The sequence below is a fragment of the Callithrix jacchus genome, chromosome 6 (assembly GCF_049354715.1).
Source record: "Callithrix jacchus isolate 240 chromosome 6, calJac240_pri, whole genome shotgun sequence".
NCBI lineage: Eukaryota > Metazoa > Chordata > Mammalia > Primates > Cebidae > Callithrix > Callithrix jacchus.
This window is the reverse complement of record NC_133507.1, coordinates 81,909,250-81,927,008: the sequence shown is the minus strand read 5'-3', so window position 1 is coordinate 81,927,008 and position 17,759 is coordinate 81,909,250. Positions and strand designations below refer to the sequence as shown.

The 17,759-nt window shown below is 35.7% G+C and overlaps 1 protein-coding gene across 26 annotated transcripts in view; it reads left to right on the top strand.

Moving 5' to 3' along the window:
• MBD5 (methyl-CpG binding domain protein 5) overlaps positions 1-17,759 on the top strand; it is a 482,676-nt gene that overhangs the window by 442,705 nt on the left and 22,212 nt on the right. For 20 of the 26 annotated variants that reach the window (XM_078327829.1, XM_078327838.1, XM_078327825.1 and 17 more), the window contains 3 exons: positions 9,442-10,467; positions 12,045-12,253; positions 15,775-16,983. In XM_078327829.1, coding sequence (XP_078183955.1) covers positions 9,442-10,467; positions 12,045-12,253; positions 15,775-16,983 — 2,444 coding nt within the window. The remainder of the gene's footprint in view (positions 1-9,441; positions 10,468-12,044; positions 12,254-15,774; positions 16,984-17,759) is intronic. The other 6 variants (XM_035304984.3, XM_017973491.4, XM_008998924.5 and 3 more) reach the window with 1 other exon arrangement.

The window sequence follows — 17,759 nt, the reverse complement described above, 5'->3', positions numbered from 1 at the left end:
CAGATGCTAATCATGTCATTCTAGGCATGGTAGCACAATGAGGGTGAAAGAAACCAACAGGTAATACAGTCCAACTCCACTCTGTGGTTACAGAGCTTAGAGGCAGCTCAGGTGACCTCCTGTTCAATCCAGTGCCTTTTTCCACTCTCCTAAGTAAAAGTTCAAAAATATTACATTAAGACATTAATAAGATAGGAAATAACTTGCTCTGAAAAATGCTTAGTTCAATTGGTAATCTATTTTTAAATCTTCTTTAAAGAGAGTTTTCCTATGCAAAACAATCCAAATATTGATTTTTAGGCCTATATGTGAATTCTGTGGAGCACATTTAAAACATACAAACAAAATATGGGAATTGAAGACAAAGATAGTAACAGAATCAGATAAAAGATATGAAATAATTGGGAAACATTTTGAAAACTTATGAATATACAAGGCTTTATTAAGTCTACTTGCTGTTTTCAAATTGCCTTTCCACTAAAGCTTCAAAATACTTTGCATTTTAAAGTTTACAGGTTTCCACTGGCTTTTTCAATATTAAATTACAGATAAAATTTAATGTTTTCATGTAATAGATTTAGAAACTGACCAGTAGGATACTTGGTGACATTCCTCAAGTTGTAAAGCAAATCTCTGTTGGATCTGGCAACCAAACCCTACAGTTCCCAATTCTCGATCCAAACACTCAGACTGCCAAATGCAGGTATGTTTTGGAAATCCATCAGTAGTATACATTTAAAGCAACTTTCCATTTTTAAAGAGAGACACATTTCAGCATGTAAATAGTTCTAGCACATGTCCTATAGTATTGTGGCTTAAGGAAGACCAAAATCAAGTGCTCTTGCCTGGCAGACTTCAAAATGCCCAGGTCTCTTTAGTCCTCTGACTACTGCACACCTGCTTACCACATAACAAAAACACATGCCAGTAACCCAGGCCTCTTTAGAGGACTTAGCCCCATCAGTATCCACCCAATGACCCCTCCCTTCCATGGCCCTGCTGTTTTTCACAGTTTTCAAAGAAGAAACAAGATTGAGATTATTCTGCCAACATACTAGGAACCCTAGGTTCTTCCAGTATGATGAAATCATTAAGTCATTCAACACAACATAACTCTTTTCACTTTAAAATGACTTTTATGTTCTCTTATTTTTTCCTAATAAAAAAACACTTTATCAGCTCTTGTAAACAATCTAATCCTCTGAGGGGACACGGTATGGGTTTGTGCCAGAAGATAAAATAATTCAAACATTTATTTGCCTTAACTCTTAAAGATATACACGACAAGAATATAAATAAGCCTAAAAATAAATAAGTGTTCTTGAGTATTTATATACTTATTTTTTTTAACTGCAAAAGAAAATTTTCTTTCAGCACAAAATACATTTGATTGAAACTCAGGACAGCCGTTAATATGGTAGGTATAAGACAATGAAATAGACCACAAAAGAACACTTTGGGTAAAAGATTGCAAAGTAATGAGTTAGTCTGTATGTTCTGTGTGTTCATTTGTTCTTGGAACATACCAGTAAAGAAAATAAAGGGTATTGTCATCCCTGTTTTTTCTACATGAAGCTACAGGGGCAGAAAGATTAAGGGATAAAAATGCTCAAGGGTGGTTTGTACTATAAAGTATCTTTCTCAGAAGATGAGAGGTTTGTATAGAAATAATCCAATGTTATATAGATGAATGTAGACTGAAAAAAGAGGCAGAGCCTCCTTGAAGGCTGTGACTGAGTAAATGAGTTGCTAGTGAAAGTATTTTCACTCAAATTTTTAAATGCTTAGATTGTATTCCCCTCTGATGCACAAAGTTTATAGGTTAAAAATTGTCCTTTGCACTTGTTTTTTAACCAAGCATCAGAATTATGCTAAATTCTGGATTGTGTGATGAAAATCTATGTCTACTCTTTTAGTAAATTTTTGTAAAATGAGTTATTTTTTCTTTGCTGTACGATATTCTTAATATAGCTGATGTCTTTTTGTTTGAGAAGGTCTCCTAAAATCAGGGTTACACCACTTATTTTGTTTACATATTCCAGATTTAACTTTTCTTTGTATAAAAAAAAGGGAATTAAAATATGTTTGGCTGTAGACGTTGAGTCTATGTAATCAAAGATGGTAACAGAACTCAGAGTGGTGATATGTTTGATTCAGTGATATATTTTGTGCCTTTCAAGAAATAAATTGTCCCAGTGTGCGAATTGGGAGAATTTTATTCCATTGCAATACATTGAGCTCACTTATAAAGCCACTAGAAATCCTTCAGTTCTCTAGACAATGCCTAAGCTATTATTTACTAAAATCAAGTGGTCCAAAAAACATTTACACAGTTGCAAAACGTACCCAGATTCTATAGAGTAATGCTAATTCTACAAAGTTTGAGTCATAAAAAATAATGCTAAAAAATATTCCTATGGTGTCATCCAATTGGATTTCGTTTTTACATGCATGTAGTACTAAATAATTTAAATCATAAATCAAATTCTTACCTTCTAGTAACTTATATCAAACAACATTAATGCCAGCCAAGCCAAGAGTAAAGTAAAAATTATTTCTAAGTCTTATACTAGTTGCAAATTCAAAGTAACAACTCACCTTTTTACAGATTAAAAGTGGAACTAGACAACAGATCTGAAGGAATTGCTGAGGTATTCCTGGGGTTGGAGCTAGTCCAGGGAAGTCTGGAGTATCTATCCAAGACCCGTGGGCACAGGTATAAGAGAGAGTATTCATCACAGATGTACTAGAGCAGGGTTCCTGTGCTGCATAACTCCACAGGGACCCCTTTCTCACTGTAGTCTGGTAAATATGTTCCCTGGAGCACAACTCCATAGACCATCGTCTACAGAGTTGAGCAACTCAGAGACCTGATCCTAAAGCAATATTTTTCAACTTTTTAAAATTCTTCCCCCAACAGGAAATTAACTTGCATTAGAGTCCATTAGACATACATTTATAATGTGTAACAAAAAGTTTCATGGAACAAATACTTATCATATGTAATAACTTCTGATTTTTTAATCCCATTCCATTTTATCTTATTTTATTCGGTATTTTTTAATAACGGTCATGACCCATTGAAAATTTAATCACTCACAAAACAGATCATGACTCAGCACTCATGTATGTAAGCTAACAGATAGAGCTTCCACAAAATGCTACCCTAGCTGTGCAATGTTCTTTATATTTTCTTTTCTATTCTATTTCATTTATCAAAAGTATGCTAGTTGGAGCATACTAAATTGATTTTGCAGCCCATTAATAGATCTCAATACTGTTTTAGAATATTCATATGTAATTCAGCAAATATTTATTGGGAAGCTAGGGTGTGGTAGGCACTGTTTTAGCACTGCAAAAAAAATGGTACATTAGAAGGATACAAAGCTAGGCATGTGCATAATCTAGAAACTCAGCGTGCTCTGCTTATACAACAAAATGAGATAAGACTTCCAACTGGAATATTGATGAAGCATTTAACTGTTAGGTACGGTAGTGCATATTCAGAGAATGGAAATCCTACCAGCAAGAGACTTACACTCTTCTCAACATTTGTTTTCTCACAAATATTAAGAAAAATGTGATAAAAGAGGCATTTGGGTTTAATTTTTTTTAAAAATGTTATTTGAGTAAACTGAAAAATCCCAAGCATTTTAAAGTTAACTCTAACAGTTTTCAGAGTGATTACATGTGTTAAGAAAGGAAACGAAACGTGATTATGGGGGCAGGTGGGGACTCTTTCTGACTCCGTCACCACCACAAGACAGAAGACTGATCCCCTTGATAGTCATAACTACACAGACATCATATTCCAAGATTCAAGCTGCATTCCCTTCTACTGCTCTTTTCTCCTCCCCAGCAGCTTGGCCTTGTTGAGTGTGGAGAGCATTTCCTCAGATACTGCCACAGCTCCCTTCCCCATCTTTTCTACCTTCTCGTAAGTCCTTTGGTTTGGGGCCTCTTCCTCCCTCCCTTAAGTAGAACAAAGTAGCAGGGTTTTCTTTCTATTGCTGAGAGAAGAATGTTAACTATTAATATCAGAATCCAGAACACAAAGGTAGAGATTTGATGTTTTTGTAAATACATACTACATTCCCTCTTAAATAAAACTTAAGAAAATAGTCTTGTTGAAAGATCTAGTATCTCATAAAAGTTATCTTTCAATTTATTATTATCATCATTAAAAATCAGTCCTTTAAATACAAAGGAGAAATTTTCACTATTTCAATGGGATTGAAAAGTGAATTATATTTATTAGACTCACTAAGCCATGATATTTTCTCTTATCTTTAGAAGCATCCATTTTTATTAAGGATTACCACTGTCCCTCTTTGCAATGCAGGTACACTTACCAAAGCACATGATAAAGGTCAGATGGTGAAGGCATACACATTCTGTATGACTTATTTCTTAGGTTCTTGAATTTTATGGATAAAAAATCAGTATTTGGGCATATTAATTTAGAGCAGATTTCTTAGCATAAAGTAATATTTATTCAAAATTAGAGCTAAACAAACTGATATAATGACATTTAAAAAACACTTCATTGTTCTTGATGTGAGTTTTATGCCCTGTCTTGTACACATACCAAGATGTGTAATAATGTTATTAATATTTAAGAGACAGCCATGTAAGAGTTTAGCACAATACAAACAGTGACGAGGAAAAAGAGAAATGAATCAAAAGAGGTAGACATTAACTTTGTTTTGAAAAGTAGTTTTAAAAATGAGATGAAACATGTCGAGGATTAAATTAATGTTAGGAAAATAACTTTTAAAATTTAGGCATGCTATATTTGTGTACACACACATTTACATATATCATAAATTATAAGTGTGTACTGAATACTGTTTACATACAGAAATCTGTCCTACTGAGCAGGCTACCTCTGTCATTTCCTCATTGGACTAGACTGTCTTAATCTCTGGTGTCTAAGCACGAGATTTCACACCAAAGTTTGTTTGCGTGGCTTTCCAGTCTTCTCTCCTACTCTGGAAAAGCAACAGAGACAATGAGAAAAAGGAATTATGCCAGTTCATGGTGCTGCTGGCTGGTGTGAAATAATCATTTTTTCCAAGTAAAGGACTTCTCCAACTTACTAACTTGTTCCAGGCTCCCAGCTGCCTTTTGGTTATTTAACTGCTAAATATGTAATGAATAATTTGCTTTTTAAAACTCTCAGAGACTGTCCTTTTTGTTCGATTAAGCACAAAATATCTTGGCTGCGAAAACAAAACAAAAAAACAGCTTTAACAAAACATTTTTCCCCACAACTCAACAGGTTTTTGTGCGGAACTATGAAACACATTCACCAGAGAGAGTACCTATTAAAGATTAAGTGGTTCAGAAATAAGCAATTTCCAGATTTCTCTCCATCTATAAAATTTCATACAAATTCAGGGTCCTCTTTGAAGGACAGCATGAATGAGTAACTTTAAGAACTCAGAGTAATTTGGGATAGACCTCTCTCTCTGTGGGGTTATTTCAGCTTCTTGAAATATCTGGAAGCCTTTTAAGGTAAATTGTCCTCTTGAAGCCATCTCTTTTCCAATGTCCCTTATCTCCTGGCTTTGGACTAATAAACTGGAGAGTTCATTTTCACTTTCTCCACAAACGGGTGGTATTCTTACCTTTTGTCCACAAGCATACCCACACACACACAGCGTCAAACTACCTACTTCTAAAAGTTGAGTGCAAATTTTATGATTTTACAGTCTTTTTAATAGATTCATTTAACCAACAAATATTTTTTGAATGCCAACCATGTGTCAAAGACTGTGTTAGGTCTTGGAAATACAGAGATAAATAAATGATTTTTGTATTTAATGGTTTAAAAAGATGATTTCAAATTTCTTCACTGCTTATGTAAGGCAGCAGGTTTAACCATGGATAGGAGGTGCTGGAAACATAGGGAAACCTCACAATATTTTCAATCATATTAGTTTGTTTTGGAGAAACACAGGACTCTTCATTACCTTCCATCTACTTTATTATCATCTTGTCTTTGTTTTCTTTCTTTTTTTTTAATTATCTTGCTTCTGCATAGAGGCCCTTTTAATTTTGTTTCATCTCTGAAATTGCAGCTCAGTGTTATACCACTGGACTAGTTTTCCCTGACATGTTCGGTTTTATAATGGTCTCCTTGTTTTGTACCTGTTATACCTCTTAGCATATTGCATTATAGTTATACTAGCAATATAAGAAAAGAGCTTTACATTTTTCTAGTTCATAATAAACTCTGAATAATTATATATTTGACAGAAGGAAAAGACAAGCAGATTTCTATGTTTATTTCTTTGCCTGAACTATTAGTTCCTTTAGGAAAGAGTAGGTTTTTTTTTTTTTCATAGTCATTTACAGTTTGTTGTTGAACAGAGTACACCTGTTTGTTGAATTGATTTGTTGAAAATGAAAGAAAAATTTTTAAAACTACACCTTCATCTTCATACTACATTTAAGAACCTTGTGTTATTCACCGCTTTCTTGTTGGTAAGACAGAAATACACCCAGAGTATCTATACTTTGTTTCTTCTAATTCTTCAAGAATATTTAGATAAAGAGCTTTTAGGTTATCCCAAAATGGTTGCTTCCCTGAATCATAGATGTGGATACTTCTCTGTTGCAAAATAAAGATAAAAAATGAAAATAATCTCTAAGGAAAACCTTCATCTACAAAGCCTTACGTGTACACTCTAGAGCATTTTGAAAATGTGTTCTACGTTTATTTAGAGAAATTGTGATCTATAAATATGTCATTATTATTTAGCAGATTGGAAAAATTGCCAGAGTGCCAAAAGTAGTGATTACTGGTAAATAAGACTTTTTAATAAAACTCTTATTGATGTTTGTAAAGCTTTAATAACATTTTTTTAAAAAAATTTAAAAAGTACAAACCACAGTGCTTCCATTATGTTGTGGAAAAAAAAATTTTAGAAAGATGGTGTCCAAATGGAAATAATGCATAGCATCTATGGAAATAGCAGCAAGATTTAAGAAGCAACTAAATGTTTAAGGTTTTGATTATTTTGTAACAAATCTGAATTAGTACTTAAAGAATTGTATACTATGTGTGTACTTCAGCATTTGGTATGTTTTCTTATATTACTCTTGGTGAACATAGTCATTATTTCATATTTCATAAATATTTATGTATTTTCAAAGAGGAGTTTTAAAAATCTCATTTTTAAAATAAAGCACTGAAAACTTAAAAAAAAAAAAAGGCAGACCATGATGGGAAAAATGACCAATCCTTTCTGTAGGGATATTTGTAAAGTGTGTTGGATGTGCGGGTTTGTACTTGCCACTGTTATCACAGCACCACTACCGTGACCACTAATGTCAGTAATGATGATAGCTCCTTTTATTTTTATAGACTTTTACAGGTTATGGAACTTTCGCTTGCCTTTTTCTTGATTCTCAAAATGATCATGTCAATTATGAAATTTTTTCTAAGGAAAAAGTTCAAAGGTATCAAAGTATCACATGTAGAAAGACATTTATTCCTGTGTTATCTGTAATGATGAAAAGTTAAAATATGAATGCCAGACTTTATCAGAGTGATTCAATGAATATAGTAAATATATACACTACACAGTTAAAACTATAAATACAAAGTCTTTATCAGAAAGGAAAAATGCTTGTGTTACTCTATTAGGTGAAAACAAGAAGAATATTAAATGATATTCGTACTACTGTTACAAGTATGGAAACATTTCTGCATATTTGGATGAAGCCTTAATGGTAACATGATAAATGTAAAGGTTTTTAGGATGGTTTGGCCCAAAATATTTGAGTTATTTTAGATTTTTTGGTGACACTGGTGTTGTTCATTTTGCCATATATGTGTTTAGTATTTTTAAATAAAATTAACTGTATATTCCTAAAATAATAAAATATTTGTCAAATGCATATGTTACATAAAACAGTGCATTTATGATGGGGAAAGACCATTTACAAAAAAGTGATTATAGGTTCCTTTTCAATAGATGTGGTTTTCACCCTATCTACCTTACCCCTTGTGCATCTGGATCACCAGGGGTGATTTCAAAGAATACAACTGCCCAGGCTGCACCCCGAGAGATGAGTTTTCAACGGGTCTGGGTTAGGGCCCAGGTATTGGTTTTTGTTTTTTTGTTTTGTTTTGTTTTGTTTTTAATTTATCCAGATAATGCTGTTGTGCAGCTTGGGTTGAGCATCACAAAAAGCAATGATAAATAAGTGAAATTTTATCTTTTAAAATATTAAATTCCCAGAATTTTTCTCTCTAGTCTAAGACTTTTAAGAATAAGAATACTATTTAAGACTGGTCTAATTTAAGAAATCAAAGTTATCTTACACAATCAGAATGGTAAAGATTCTTAATTATTATTTTTATTCATTGTCCAAAATAATGATAAATAGTGTTGCTGAGAGAAATGAGCACTGTCATCCACTGCTTATAGGAATGTAAATTGAGTGTGTATTGATTAACTTCACAGGAGGGTGGTTTGACAATATGTATGCAAAGCTTCTAAAATGTGTAAACCCTTTAATCCCTGGAATTTCACTTTTAAAAATTTATCCATAGAAAATAATTAGGCAAACTGGCAAAGAAATATTAATAAGAATATGTGTCATAGTTTTGCTTACAATAGTAAGAGACTGGAAATAATAAAAAAATTCATGTCTGTAGGTTGATTAAAGTACAGTATATCAATACATGACACTAATAAAATGGTTCTGTAGCTATATATGTTAACATGAAATGATAATCACAATACACTGATAACTAAAAAAAGCTACAACATAACATTATAGCATGATTCTGTTTTTTAAAAAATATGTGTAGCATGCAAATATTGCATACATATATGTACATATGTACATGCCTGTATATATATAGACATGTAGGTAGAAAACACCCAGAAAGCTAGAAACTAAAATATTAATAGTTATCTTCACAGGTACTTTTTATTTTCTGCTTTATATTTTTATGTGCATTCTACTTTTGTGGGTTCTTTTCACTAAAAGGAAGTAGTAGTTTTATAAATAAAGACAACTTTTTTAATGAAAATAACTTGTTTTAATAAAACTGTTACTTTTATCTACCCATTTGAATGAAGAACACTGATTCTTTGATAGTGTTCTATCCTATTCTAGGATAGCTATTTGATAGCAATACCTATTTCCTTTTTTTAGCCCCTCACCTCTCCTGTTACCACAACCCACCAGCTATTTCTTAATAAAATGTCTTCAAAATATTTAATTTCCAAAAGTATACATTCTAAACTTAAGTCCCATTAGCAGATGTCAGTTGATCTGATTACAATTAATCTAGTTAGAATCAATGAAGGTGTCATGTAACAAATAAGTTGAAATTTATGTTAATGCATTTTTATACCTAGTCTCATGCAATATCCATGCTTAATAACTGGTTTTTGTTTTTGTTTTTTGTCATTTTAGGCAGTTCAGGACCATCATCCTCCATAGCCATAGCGGGCACCAACCACCCTGCCATCACAAAAACAACGTCTGTTCTTCAAGATGGCGTCATAGTCACCACCGCAGCTGGAAACCCACTGCAGAGTCAGCTGCCCATTGGGAGTGATTTTCCTTTTGTTGGCCAGGAGCACGCACTTCATTTTCCATCCAACAGCACTTCAAACAACCATCTTCCACACCCCTTGAACCCCAGCCTCCTCAGTTCTCTACCTATCTCTTTGCCAGTGAATCAACAGCATCTCCTAAACCAGAATCTATTAAATATCCTCCAGCCTTCAGCAGGAGAAGGCAAGTCTGAGATCAACCTCCACCCTTTAGGTTTTCTCAACCCGAATGTAAACGCTGCTTTAGCTTTTCTCTCCAGTGACATGGATGGGCAGGTATTGCAGCCTGTTCACTTTCAGCTCTTAGCAGCCCTGCTTCAAAACCAAGCCCAAGCAGCTGCCATGCTTCCCCTGCCATCTTTCAATCTGACCATCTCAGATCTTTTGCAACAGCAAAATACCCCTTTACCCTCATTAACACAGATGACAGCCCCACCAGACCATTTGCCAAGCAATCAGTCAGACAACAGCCGAGCTGAGGCCCTTTTAACCAGCCCCCTGGGGAACCCTTTACCAAACTTTGCAGGCAGTGACACTACTTTTAACTCCCTCTTCCTCCCAGCTGTCACTGGGGCCTCAGGATTAATGCCCTTGAATCCCCAGCTGTTGGGAGGTGTCCTGAACTCGGCATCGGCCAACACCGCTAATCATCCAGAGGTTTCCATAGCAACCTCCTCCCAGGCAACCACTACCACAACCACTACATCATCAGCAGTGGCAGCACTGACTGTCTCAACACTTGGTGGGACAGCAGTGGTGTCAATGGCAGAAACATTGCTGAATATATCTAATAATGCTGGGAATACACCTGGTCCAGCTAAACTCAACAGTAACTCTGTGGTGCCACAGCTACTTAACCCTCTACTGGGGACAGGTCTACTTGGTAAGTTAAATTTTTTCACAAAGTTTTTACAAAAGAAACGTTTTTCTAATTCTATTTTCTCCTTTTTAAAAACTCCATTTTGTCACACTATTTTTAAAAATGTTTTTGTTATGTCACAGCTTGCTTAAGGAACTAAATATAACAACACCCACACACACCATAGTTATACAAACATGAGTGACTTTTTCCTTTTTCCTCTATTCTAGCAATACTAAATATCATTTTAATCTGCTTTCTCTTCTAATTCTGATGCCACTTAAACCCAACCTACCCATCAACTCTTAAACCAAGTAGAGTCTTATTTTTCAAATAATAAAGCACAGGTACATCTTTAAAATAACTTTTATTTGAATTTTAGTTGGTGTGGCATCACAGGGTTAGTATGAGCAGCTGCACTGTGGATGGAAACAGATTGAGAAAGTGTTTTCCAGGTGAACCCTAAATAAATAAAAACTAAACGCTTGTCTAGCAAAACAGGAAGCAAGATGTCAAAACATGCAAAGCTAAAGTTTGCCCAAGTTCAAGGGAACAGGCAGCCCCTCTAGCTTCTACTAGATTTCCTCAGTCAGTATTATTTTTTGGCCTTCGTGGCTTAAAAACAAAGTGTTTTGTCTGTATTATCCTATCACAAAATAGTTAGAAAATAATGCCAAGTATATTTAACTGATGGATGTAGGTAATTATAACATAAAGTGTAGGGATGGTGTCCATACATCTGGACAGCCAAATGTGCATGATGATGTCAATGGCATCTTCAATGTGTAAAAATAATTTGTTTGTTATTTATGTTTTTTGATTTTATGGATACATTTATAATATAGCATAATTAGTTCTATTTGGCATTGAAATCTTTGTAGTTAAATAACCTACAAAGCATTACAGATTTACATATTTCAAATTACAGGACAATTTCTATGACATTGTCCTCAAGAAAATGTCAGAGTAAATTCAAAAGAATTTCAAATTTTGAATATAAATTTAGTTATTAATCTTACTGATTATTAATATTTATTTTAAATGATTATGACAATGAATTCTTTTCTATTGTTAGTTTTCTTTTCAATTTTAATTTCAGGTGACCAACCTTCTACTGCAAAACAAAATACACATTTCTAAGCCAAATCAATGATTTGATGTGGTATATAATTATGGTTTGAGAGCTAAATTTTGTAAACAAGGCCTGATCAGGCTCACTCATTTTAATTATGTGGTCAGATACGATTGCTAAAACATTGTAGGACTAATTTCAACCTTTAATTTTAGGTGCTCTAAAATAGATCTAAAATCTAAAAATGGATCAAGGAATCATATGACACAGAAGCTCAATATGTAAGGACTGCTTAATGACTAGAGCAAACACTAAGTAGTCGTTCCAGGATATAAAACTAAAAAACTAATTAAATAATAAAGCTACTCTTTCCTTATCACTCAGTAAGACTTGCAGAAGAAAGAAAGAAAAGCATTACCCAAGTAAGCATAGCACTTAGCTTTTGTTTCAGGAATTCTCAGGTACAAAGAGAGGCATAGAATCTCTGAAGAATCACATTTACTTATATTTTATGTTTTTCAAACTGTAGGTGATATGTCATCAATAAACAATACTTTGAATAACCATCAACTGACTCATCTACAGTCGCTGTTAAACAACAATCAGATGTTTCCTCCAAATCAGCAACAGCAGCAACTTCTCCAGGGGTACCAGAATCTCCAGGCGTTCCAAGGACAGTCCACAATTCCTTGCCCAGCTAACAATAACCCCATGGCTTGTCTGTTTCAGAACTTTCAGGTACTCTCCTCCCCTGCATCACTTTCGAAGAAAACAATGTCTGGGTTTGTTTAAACACTTCATGTGGGGGAAGGGGCGAGAAAAGTAGATTATGTGCCCTTTCCTCTATCTACTATTATTTCTCAATCATGAGTATTGTTAAAGATTCCAGTCTTTCGTGTGAAGGTTTTCTTTTTTTATTTTGTCTGAAGCATCTCAGCAGTTCTTTTGGAGTTGTTAGTAAAAACTGATCGTGTGATCCTCATAAACCCTTTTGTCATTTCTCATTGCTCTCGTGACTGAGACTCACCTCCTTCGCATGCCCACCTGTCCTCCCTCTTCAGCCTCAGCTCTCACCACTCTTCCCTGGCTTCAGCCACATGGTCTTTCTTTAGTTCCACAAAGCAAATAAATTCCTGCTAGATCAAGGAGCTAGATGGAAAAAGTAACACTAAATCCTCATAGGAAGAAAATATGGATTTTTAAAAAATAATCTTGGGGTAAAGAAGGCTCTTTCAGCATGACAGAAAACCAAGACAGTCAAAAGGAAAAGTAACACATTTGAATACATAAAAATTTAAAATCTCTGTATAATCAAGGATATTCTAAACAAAGCTAAAATCAAATGACAACCTGGCAGAAAATATTTTCCTAATACACACTAAATAATTAACACCTATTATGTAAAAAAAAAACTCCTACAAATCAGGAAGAAAAAAGATAATGATTATAAAAAATAGCGATAGATATGAATAGACAATTCACAGAAATTGAAAGATAAAGTATTAATAAACATATGAAAATAAGAATCAGAGTTAAATAAATTATCACACTAATGTGTCCATCAGATTGATGATATCCATTGCTGACAAGGGTGCAGAAAAATAGATTCTCTCAGATTACTGTTGGTCTGATTATATATTGATGCAGTCCTTTGGAGGGTAATTTGATAGCATATCAGATTTTTAAATCTCTTTTGACCAAAAATTCTGCTTTTACGTATTAATATCTCATTTTAGAGAAATCTTCAAATGTGAACTAACAAGCACATATCAAAATGTTCAGTGCAATATAATTTGTGGTGTCAAAAACTATGAACCACTGAAGTCTCCATCAGTGGGGAAATAAATATATTATGGTACAGTATATCCATCTACCTGGTGGTTTAGAAAATTAAGTAGACTTATATAATCCGATATGGAAGATCTGTAAGACGGCAAGACTCCAATTCTGTAGTATTGTAGAACAGTACTTTTCAATCTGGAAACCATGGATGTAATCATATGCTAAAGGAAAGACCCAGAAAATTAAAACATCTTTATGTTCAAGGGATAATAAATAAGGTAGGATCCTTGAGGAGGGGCCATGAGATTCAGAATCTAGTAGCATCCCATTTAGGTTGAAAGAAAAACGGAGGGGAAAGAGGAAGGAAGGTAAGAAGGCTGTGCTTCAGTGCTGGTTACTTCTAAGAAAGGAAATAGGACTGCAGTAGGGTGAGAAACTGTGAGTTTGGGTGAGAAGTAATGATGAAGAAAACTTGTATCTTTTTTGACAATGATTATACGTACGTGTGTGTGTGTGTGTGTGTGTGTGTGTGTGTATCTTCCATAGTAAAATAATTTAGAAAGGAATAGAAAGCACTCAACTGTGTCACCTAAAAAAAAAAAAAAGATAAGATAAAGCCTAAAGAGAATCCATTAGATTTAGCAATTAGGACATCATCAGTGACTTAGTGGAATGCAGTTTTGCTGGAGTGATGGGTGCAGAAGCCGGATGGCAATATGGAGGAACAGTGGATGGGATGTTAGGAATTAAAGAGTATAGATTAAAAAAGTAGATTTTAGCTGTTCTTCACACACACACACACACACACACACACACACACACACGCACACACTACTCTACGAGATGGTAGGCTAATTTGTTTCACTATAGTAACCAATTTGCCATCTATATATGTTTTCCATAACATCATGGTGTTAACCTCAAAGGCACACAACAAAATTTACTTTTGGAAAAAACAACTTTGAAGAACATAAGAGGAATAGGGCAGTGCCCCCAGCAGGGGTTTGGGGGCAGGACGAATGCAGACTTTAAAATATGTAAGCCATGAACATATCATGTGCTATAGGAAGACCCAGAAAAGTAGAAGAGATTGAACAAAGAGAAGGGAAGGGATAATAAATAAGACAGGATCCTTGAGGAGAGGGCTTGGGATTCAGAAGATAAATAGAGGGTACACCCTCAGAGATCAGAAGGGACCCCTCTTATGGGAAGCAGGACAGAATTTAGGACAGGTATAATTCCAGAGAAATCTGCTGCCAGCAAGGCAGGGAGTGCCAGAGTATAAGAAATTATGAGAATTCTTGCCTGATGGGCTTTATTTTCTCTATTATGTTAGGTCACCTAAGAATAGTGTGGGAGATGGTGAAGAAGTGGATGAAGATTTGAATAGTTGTGGAAAATGAGTGATAATTAACCAGAAGATCTAGGACTGATGGGCAGCAATAAGCCCTCGGCTGAGGTTGGAAGCCACATATTCCTGTAGACAAATATTCAGCATCCTCACTGTAGATGTAGATAGGGCGGGCTGTTAAATTAATCCAAGATTGGGATTTTGCCTGGTAGGTGTAGACAGGGTGATAATAGCAAGAGAGAGGTTGATGTGCCGACAGATCGCAGGTTCTGGATTAGTAGGGAAGGATGTAAAGAAAGGCAGAGATCATTGGGGAAAAAAACCTGAAAGTCCAAAGTATTGAGGGTCTAGAGCAGTCATTCTTAGATGGTGTGGAGGTTGGGGGGTTGGGGGTTGGGTGGTAAAATTAGAATAACCTTGGGCACTTTTTCAGACTGCCCTCATCCTTCCTATACTGAAATTCTGATTTGCTCCCCTGGTAAGTATGCTCTCCCTTCACCACTTTCTAATTGAGAATCACCTGTGCAGACAGCCATTGCCACTATTGACAGCATGGGGATGCGGCCTGAAAAGATTGAGGAGCAGGTATTACTAACCCATCTGAAAACTAGTGTCATGTTATTGTTAAGAAGGGAGTTTCTATGTTTTGTTTTGTTTTATTTTATTTTATATTCCACTTAGTTATGTGGAAACAGTAAGTTAGAAATCATATTCAAAATCTTTTTTCTTTGCTGATTTGATTACCTATGACTTGACTCTCTTTTTGCATTCTAAATTCCAAAGACCTGTAATTGCAAAGACCACAAAATCCATGCAGTCAACGCACCCTGAGTACATTTTGCATCCAACCACCTCAAGTTTAATTTTTCTAGAGAATGTTTTGCAGTGATAATTTTTAAAATCCATTGAGTAATTTTAACCGAAGAAATGGCATGCAGATATAATCAAGACATATGCTTTCCTCCATGAAGTGATTTTTTATTTCATTCCTTGAGTCTTGTTCTTTATATTTCCTTCCTTGTTATATTTGTTTGTCTTTTGGTAAATCTTAAAATTGTAGTCTTTCTCTTTGAGGCCTTCAAAATTATTTCTCTTTCTCTCACTGCTTCCTGTCTATTTCTTCAAGGTGAGAATGCAGGAAGATGCAGCTCTCCTAAACAAAAGAATAAGCAGTCAGCCTGGGCTCACAGCACTTCCTGAGAATCCAAACACTGCACTTCCACCTTTTCAAGATACACCTTGTGAGTTGCAACCAAGGATTGACCCATCTCTTGGTCAACAGGTGAAGGATGGCCTCGTTGTGGGTGGCCCAGGTGATGCTTCCGTAGATGCCATTTACAAAGCAGTTGTCGATGCAGCCAGCAAAGGAATGCAGGTTGTCATCACCACTGCAGTCAACAGTACAACTCAGATCAGCCCCATTCCAGCTCTGAGTGCCATGAGTGCCTTCACTGCCTCAATTGGTGACCCGTTAAATCTCTCCAGTGCTGTCAGTGCGGTCATTCATGGACGGAACATGGGAGGTGTTGATCATGATGGTAGGCTGAGGAATTCAAGAGGGGCTCGGCTGCCCAAGAATCTAGACCATGGGAAAAATGCGAACGAAGGAGATGGGTTTGAATATTTCAAGTCAGCAAGTTGCCACACATCCAAAAAACAGTGGGACGGGGAGCAAAGCCCCAGAGGGGAGCGAAACAGGTGGAAGTACGAGGAATTTTTAGATCATCCAGGCCATATCCACAGTAGTCCTTGTCATGAAAGGTCCAACAATGTCTCTACACTGCCATTTCTGCCTGGGGAGCAGCACCCAATACTGTTACCACCAAGAAACTGTCCAGGGGATAAAATTCTAGAGGAAAATTTCAGGTATAATAACTACAAAAGAACTATGATGAGTTTTAAAGAGAGACTAGAGAACACTGTGGAAAGATGTGCACATATTAATGGGAATAGACCTCGACAGAGTCGGGGATTTGGAGAGCTGCTAAGCACTGCAAAGCAAGACCTGGTCCTAGAGGAGCAGTCTCCAAGTTCCTCAAATAGTTTGGAAAGTTCTCTGGTCAAAGACTACATCCATTATAATGGAGACTTTAATGCCAAAAGCATTAACGGGTGTGTGCCTAGCCCTTCAGATGCTAAAAGCATTAGTAGTGAAGATGACCTAAGGAATCCAGACTCCCCCTCTTCAAATGAATTGATACATTATAGACCAAGGACGTTCAATGTTGGCGACTTGGTCTGGGGCCAAATCAAAGGACTGACTTCCTGGCCTGGAAAATTAGTAAGAGAAGACGACGTTCACAATTCATGTCAACAAAGCCCCGAGGAAGGGAAGGTATACCAATCTTTATCCATTGTCAAATACTAACCTTTGTTCAGATATCAATTATTGGTTTTTGTTATCATCACTTTGGATTCTTTGGATTTGAAATTAGGATTCTTCATGACTCATTGAGGTCTCACAAGCTTCTGGAGCATAAAATGAAGAGGGGATGGTTATAGTCACCAAAATGTCATATCAACAAGGGGTGAGTTGTAAAGCATTTATAGATCACACTAGCGCTCAGGGTGGCTGTAAGCCAGGAGCCAGATTTCCAGAATTTGGTCAACTCTGCCTTCCCTCTCTACATTTACCTACTTCTTCATTTCATACACAGAGGAGGAAGGCAAGTGTCAGTGACTGGGGGAAAAATCTGATAGGCTTTGGAGGTCCAGGAGTGTGGCAGGGGTAAGGCCCTCCCAGGCAACGGATGTGCCAGGGGACGGCATCTCCTCCATGTGCTTACGTGTGGCACACAGAGCTGGAAAGGGGGTACAATCTGGGTGGAGAAGCAGCAGGTAAAGTCCGAGTTCAGAATGATGTCTCCTTTCTGGAAAAGTTCTGGGCCTTTAAAACATATGGAAATGTTTAACCCCATAGTCTGGTTCTACTTAACACAATTAGATCATATAAATTAAATGAAAACTTCTCCATGAAACTACTGTTCAATTCAAAAGAAATTAGTAGGGGTCTTCTGGGTCTTTTTTTTTCCTTCCTCTTACAAAAGTGGTGGAATTGGCTCACTAGGCAAGAAATATGCAGAGTGTTTAAAGTAGATAGAAAAATTTATA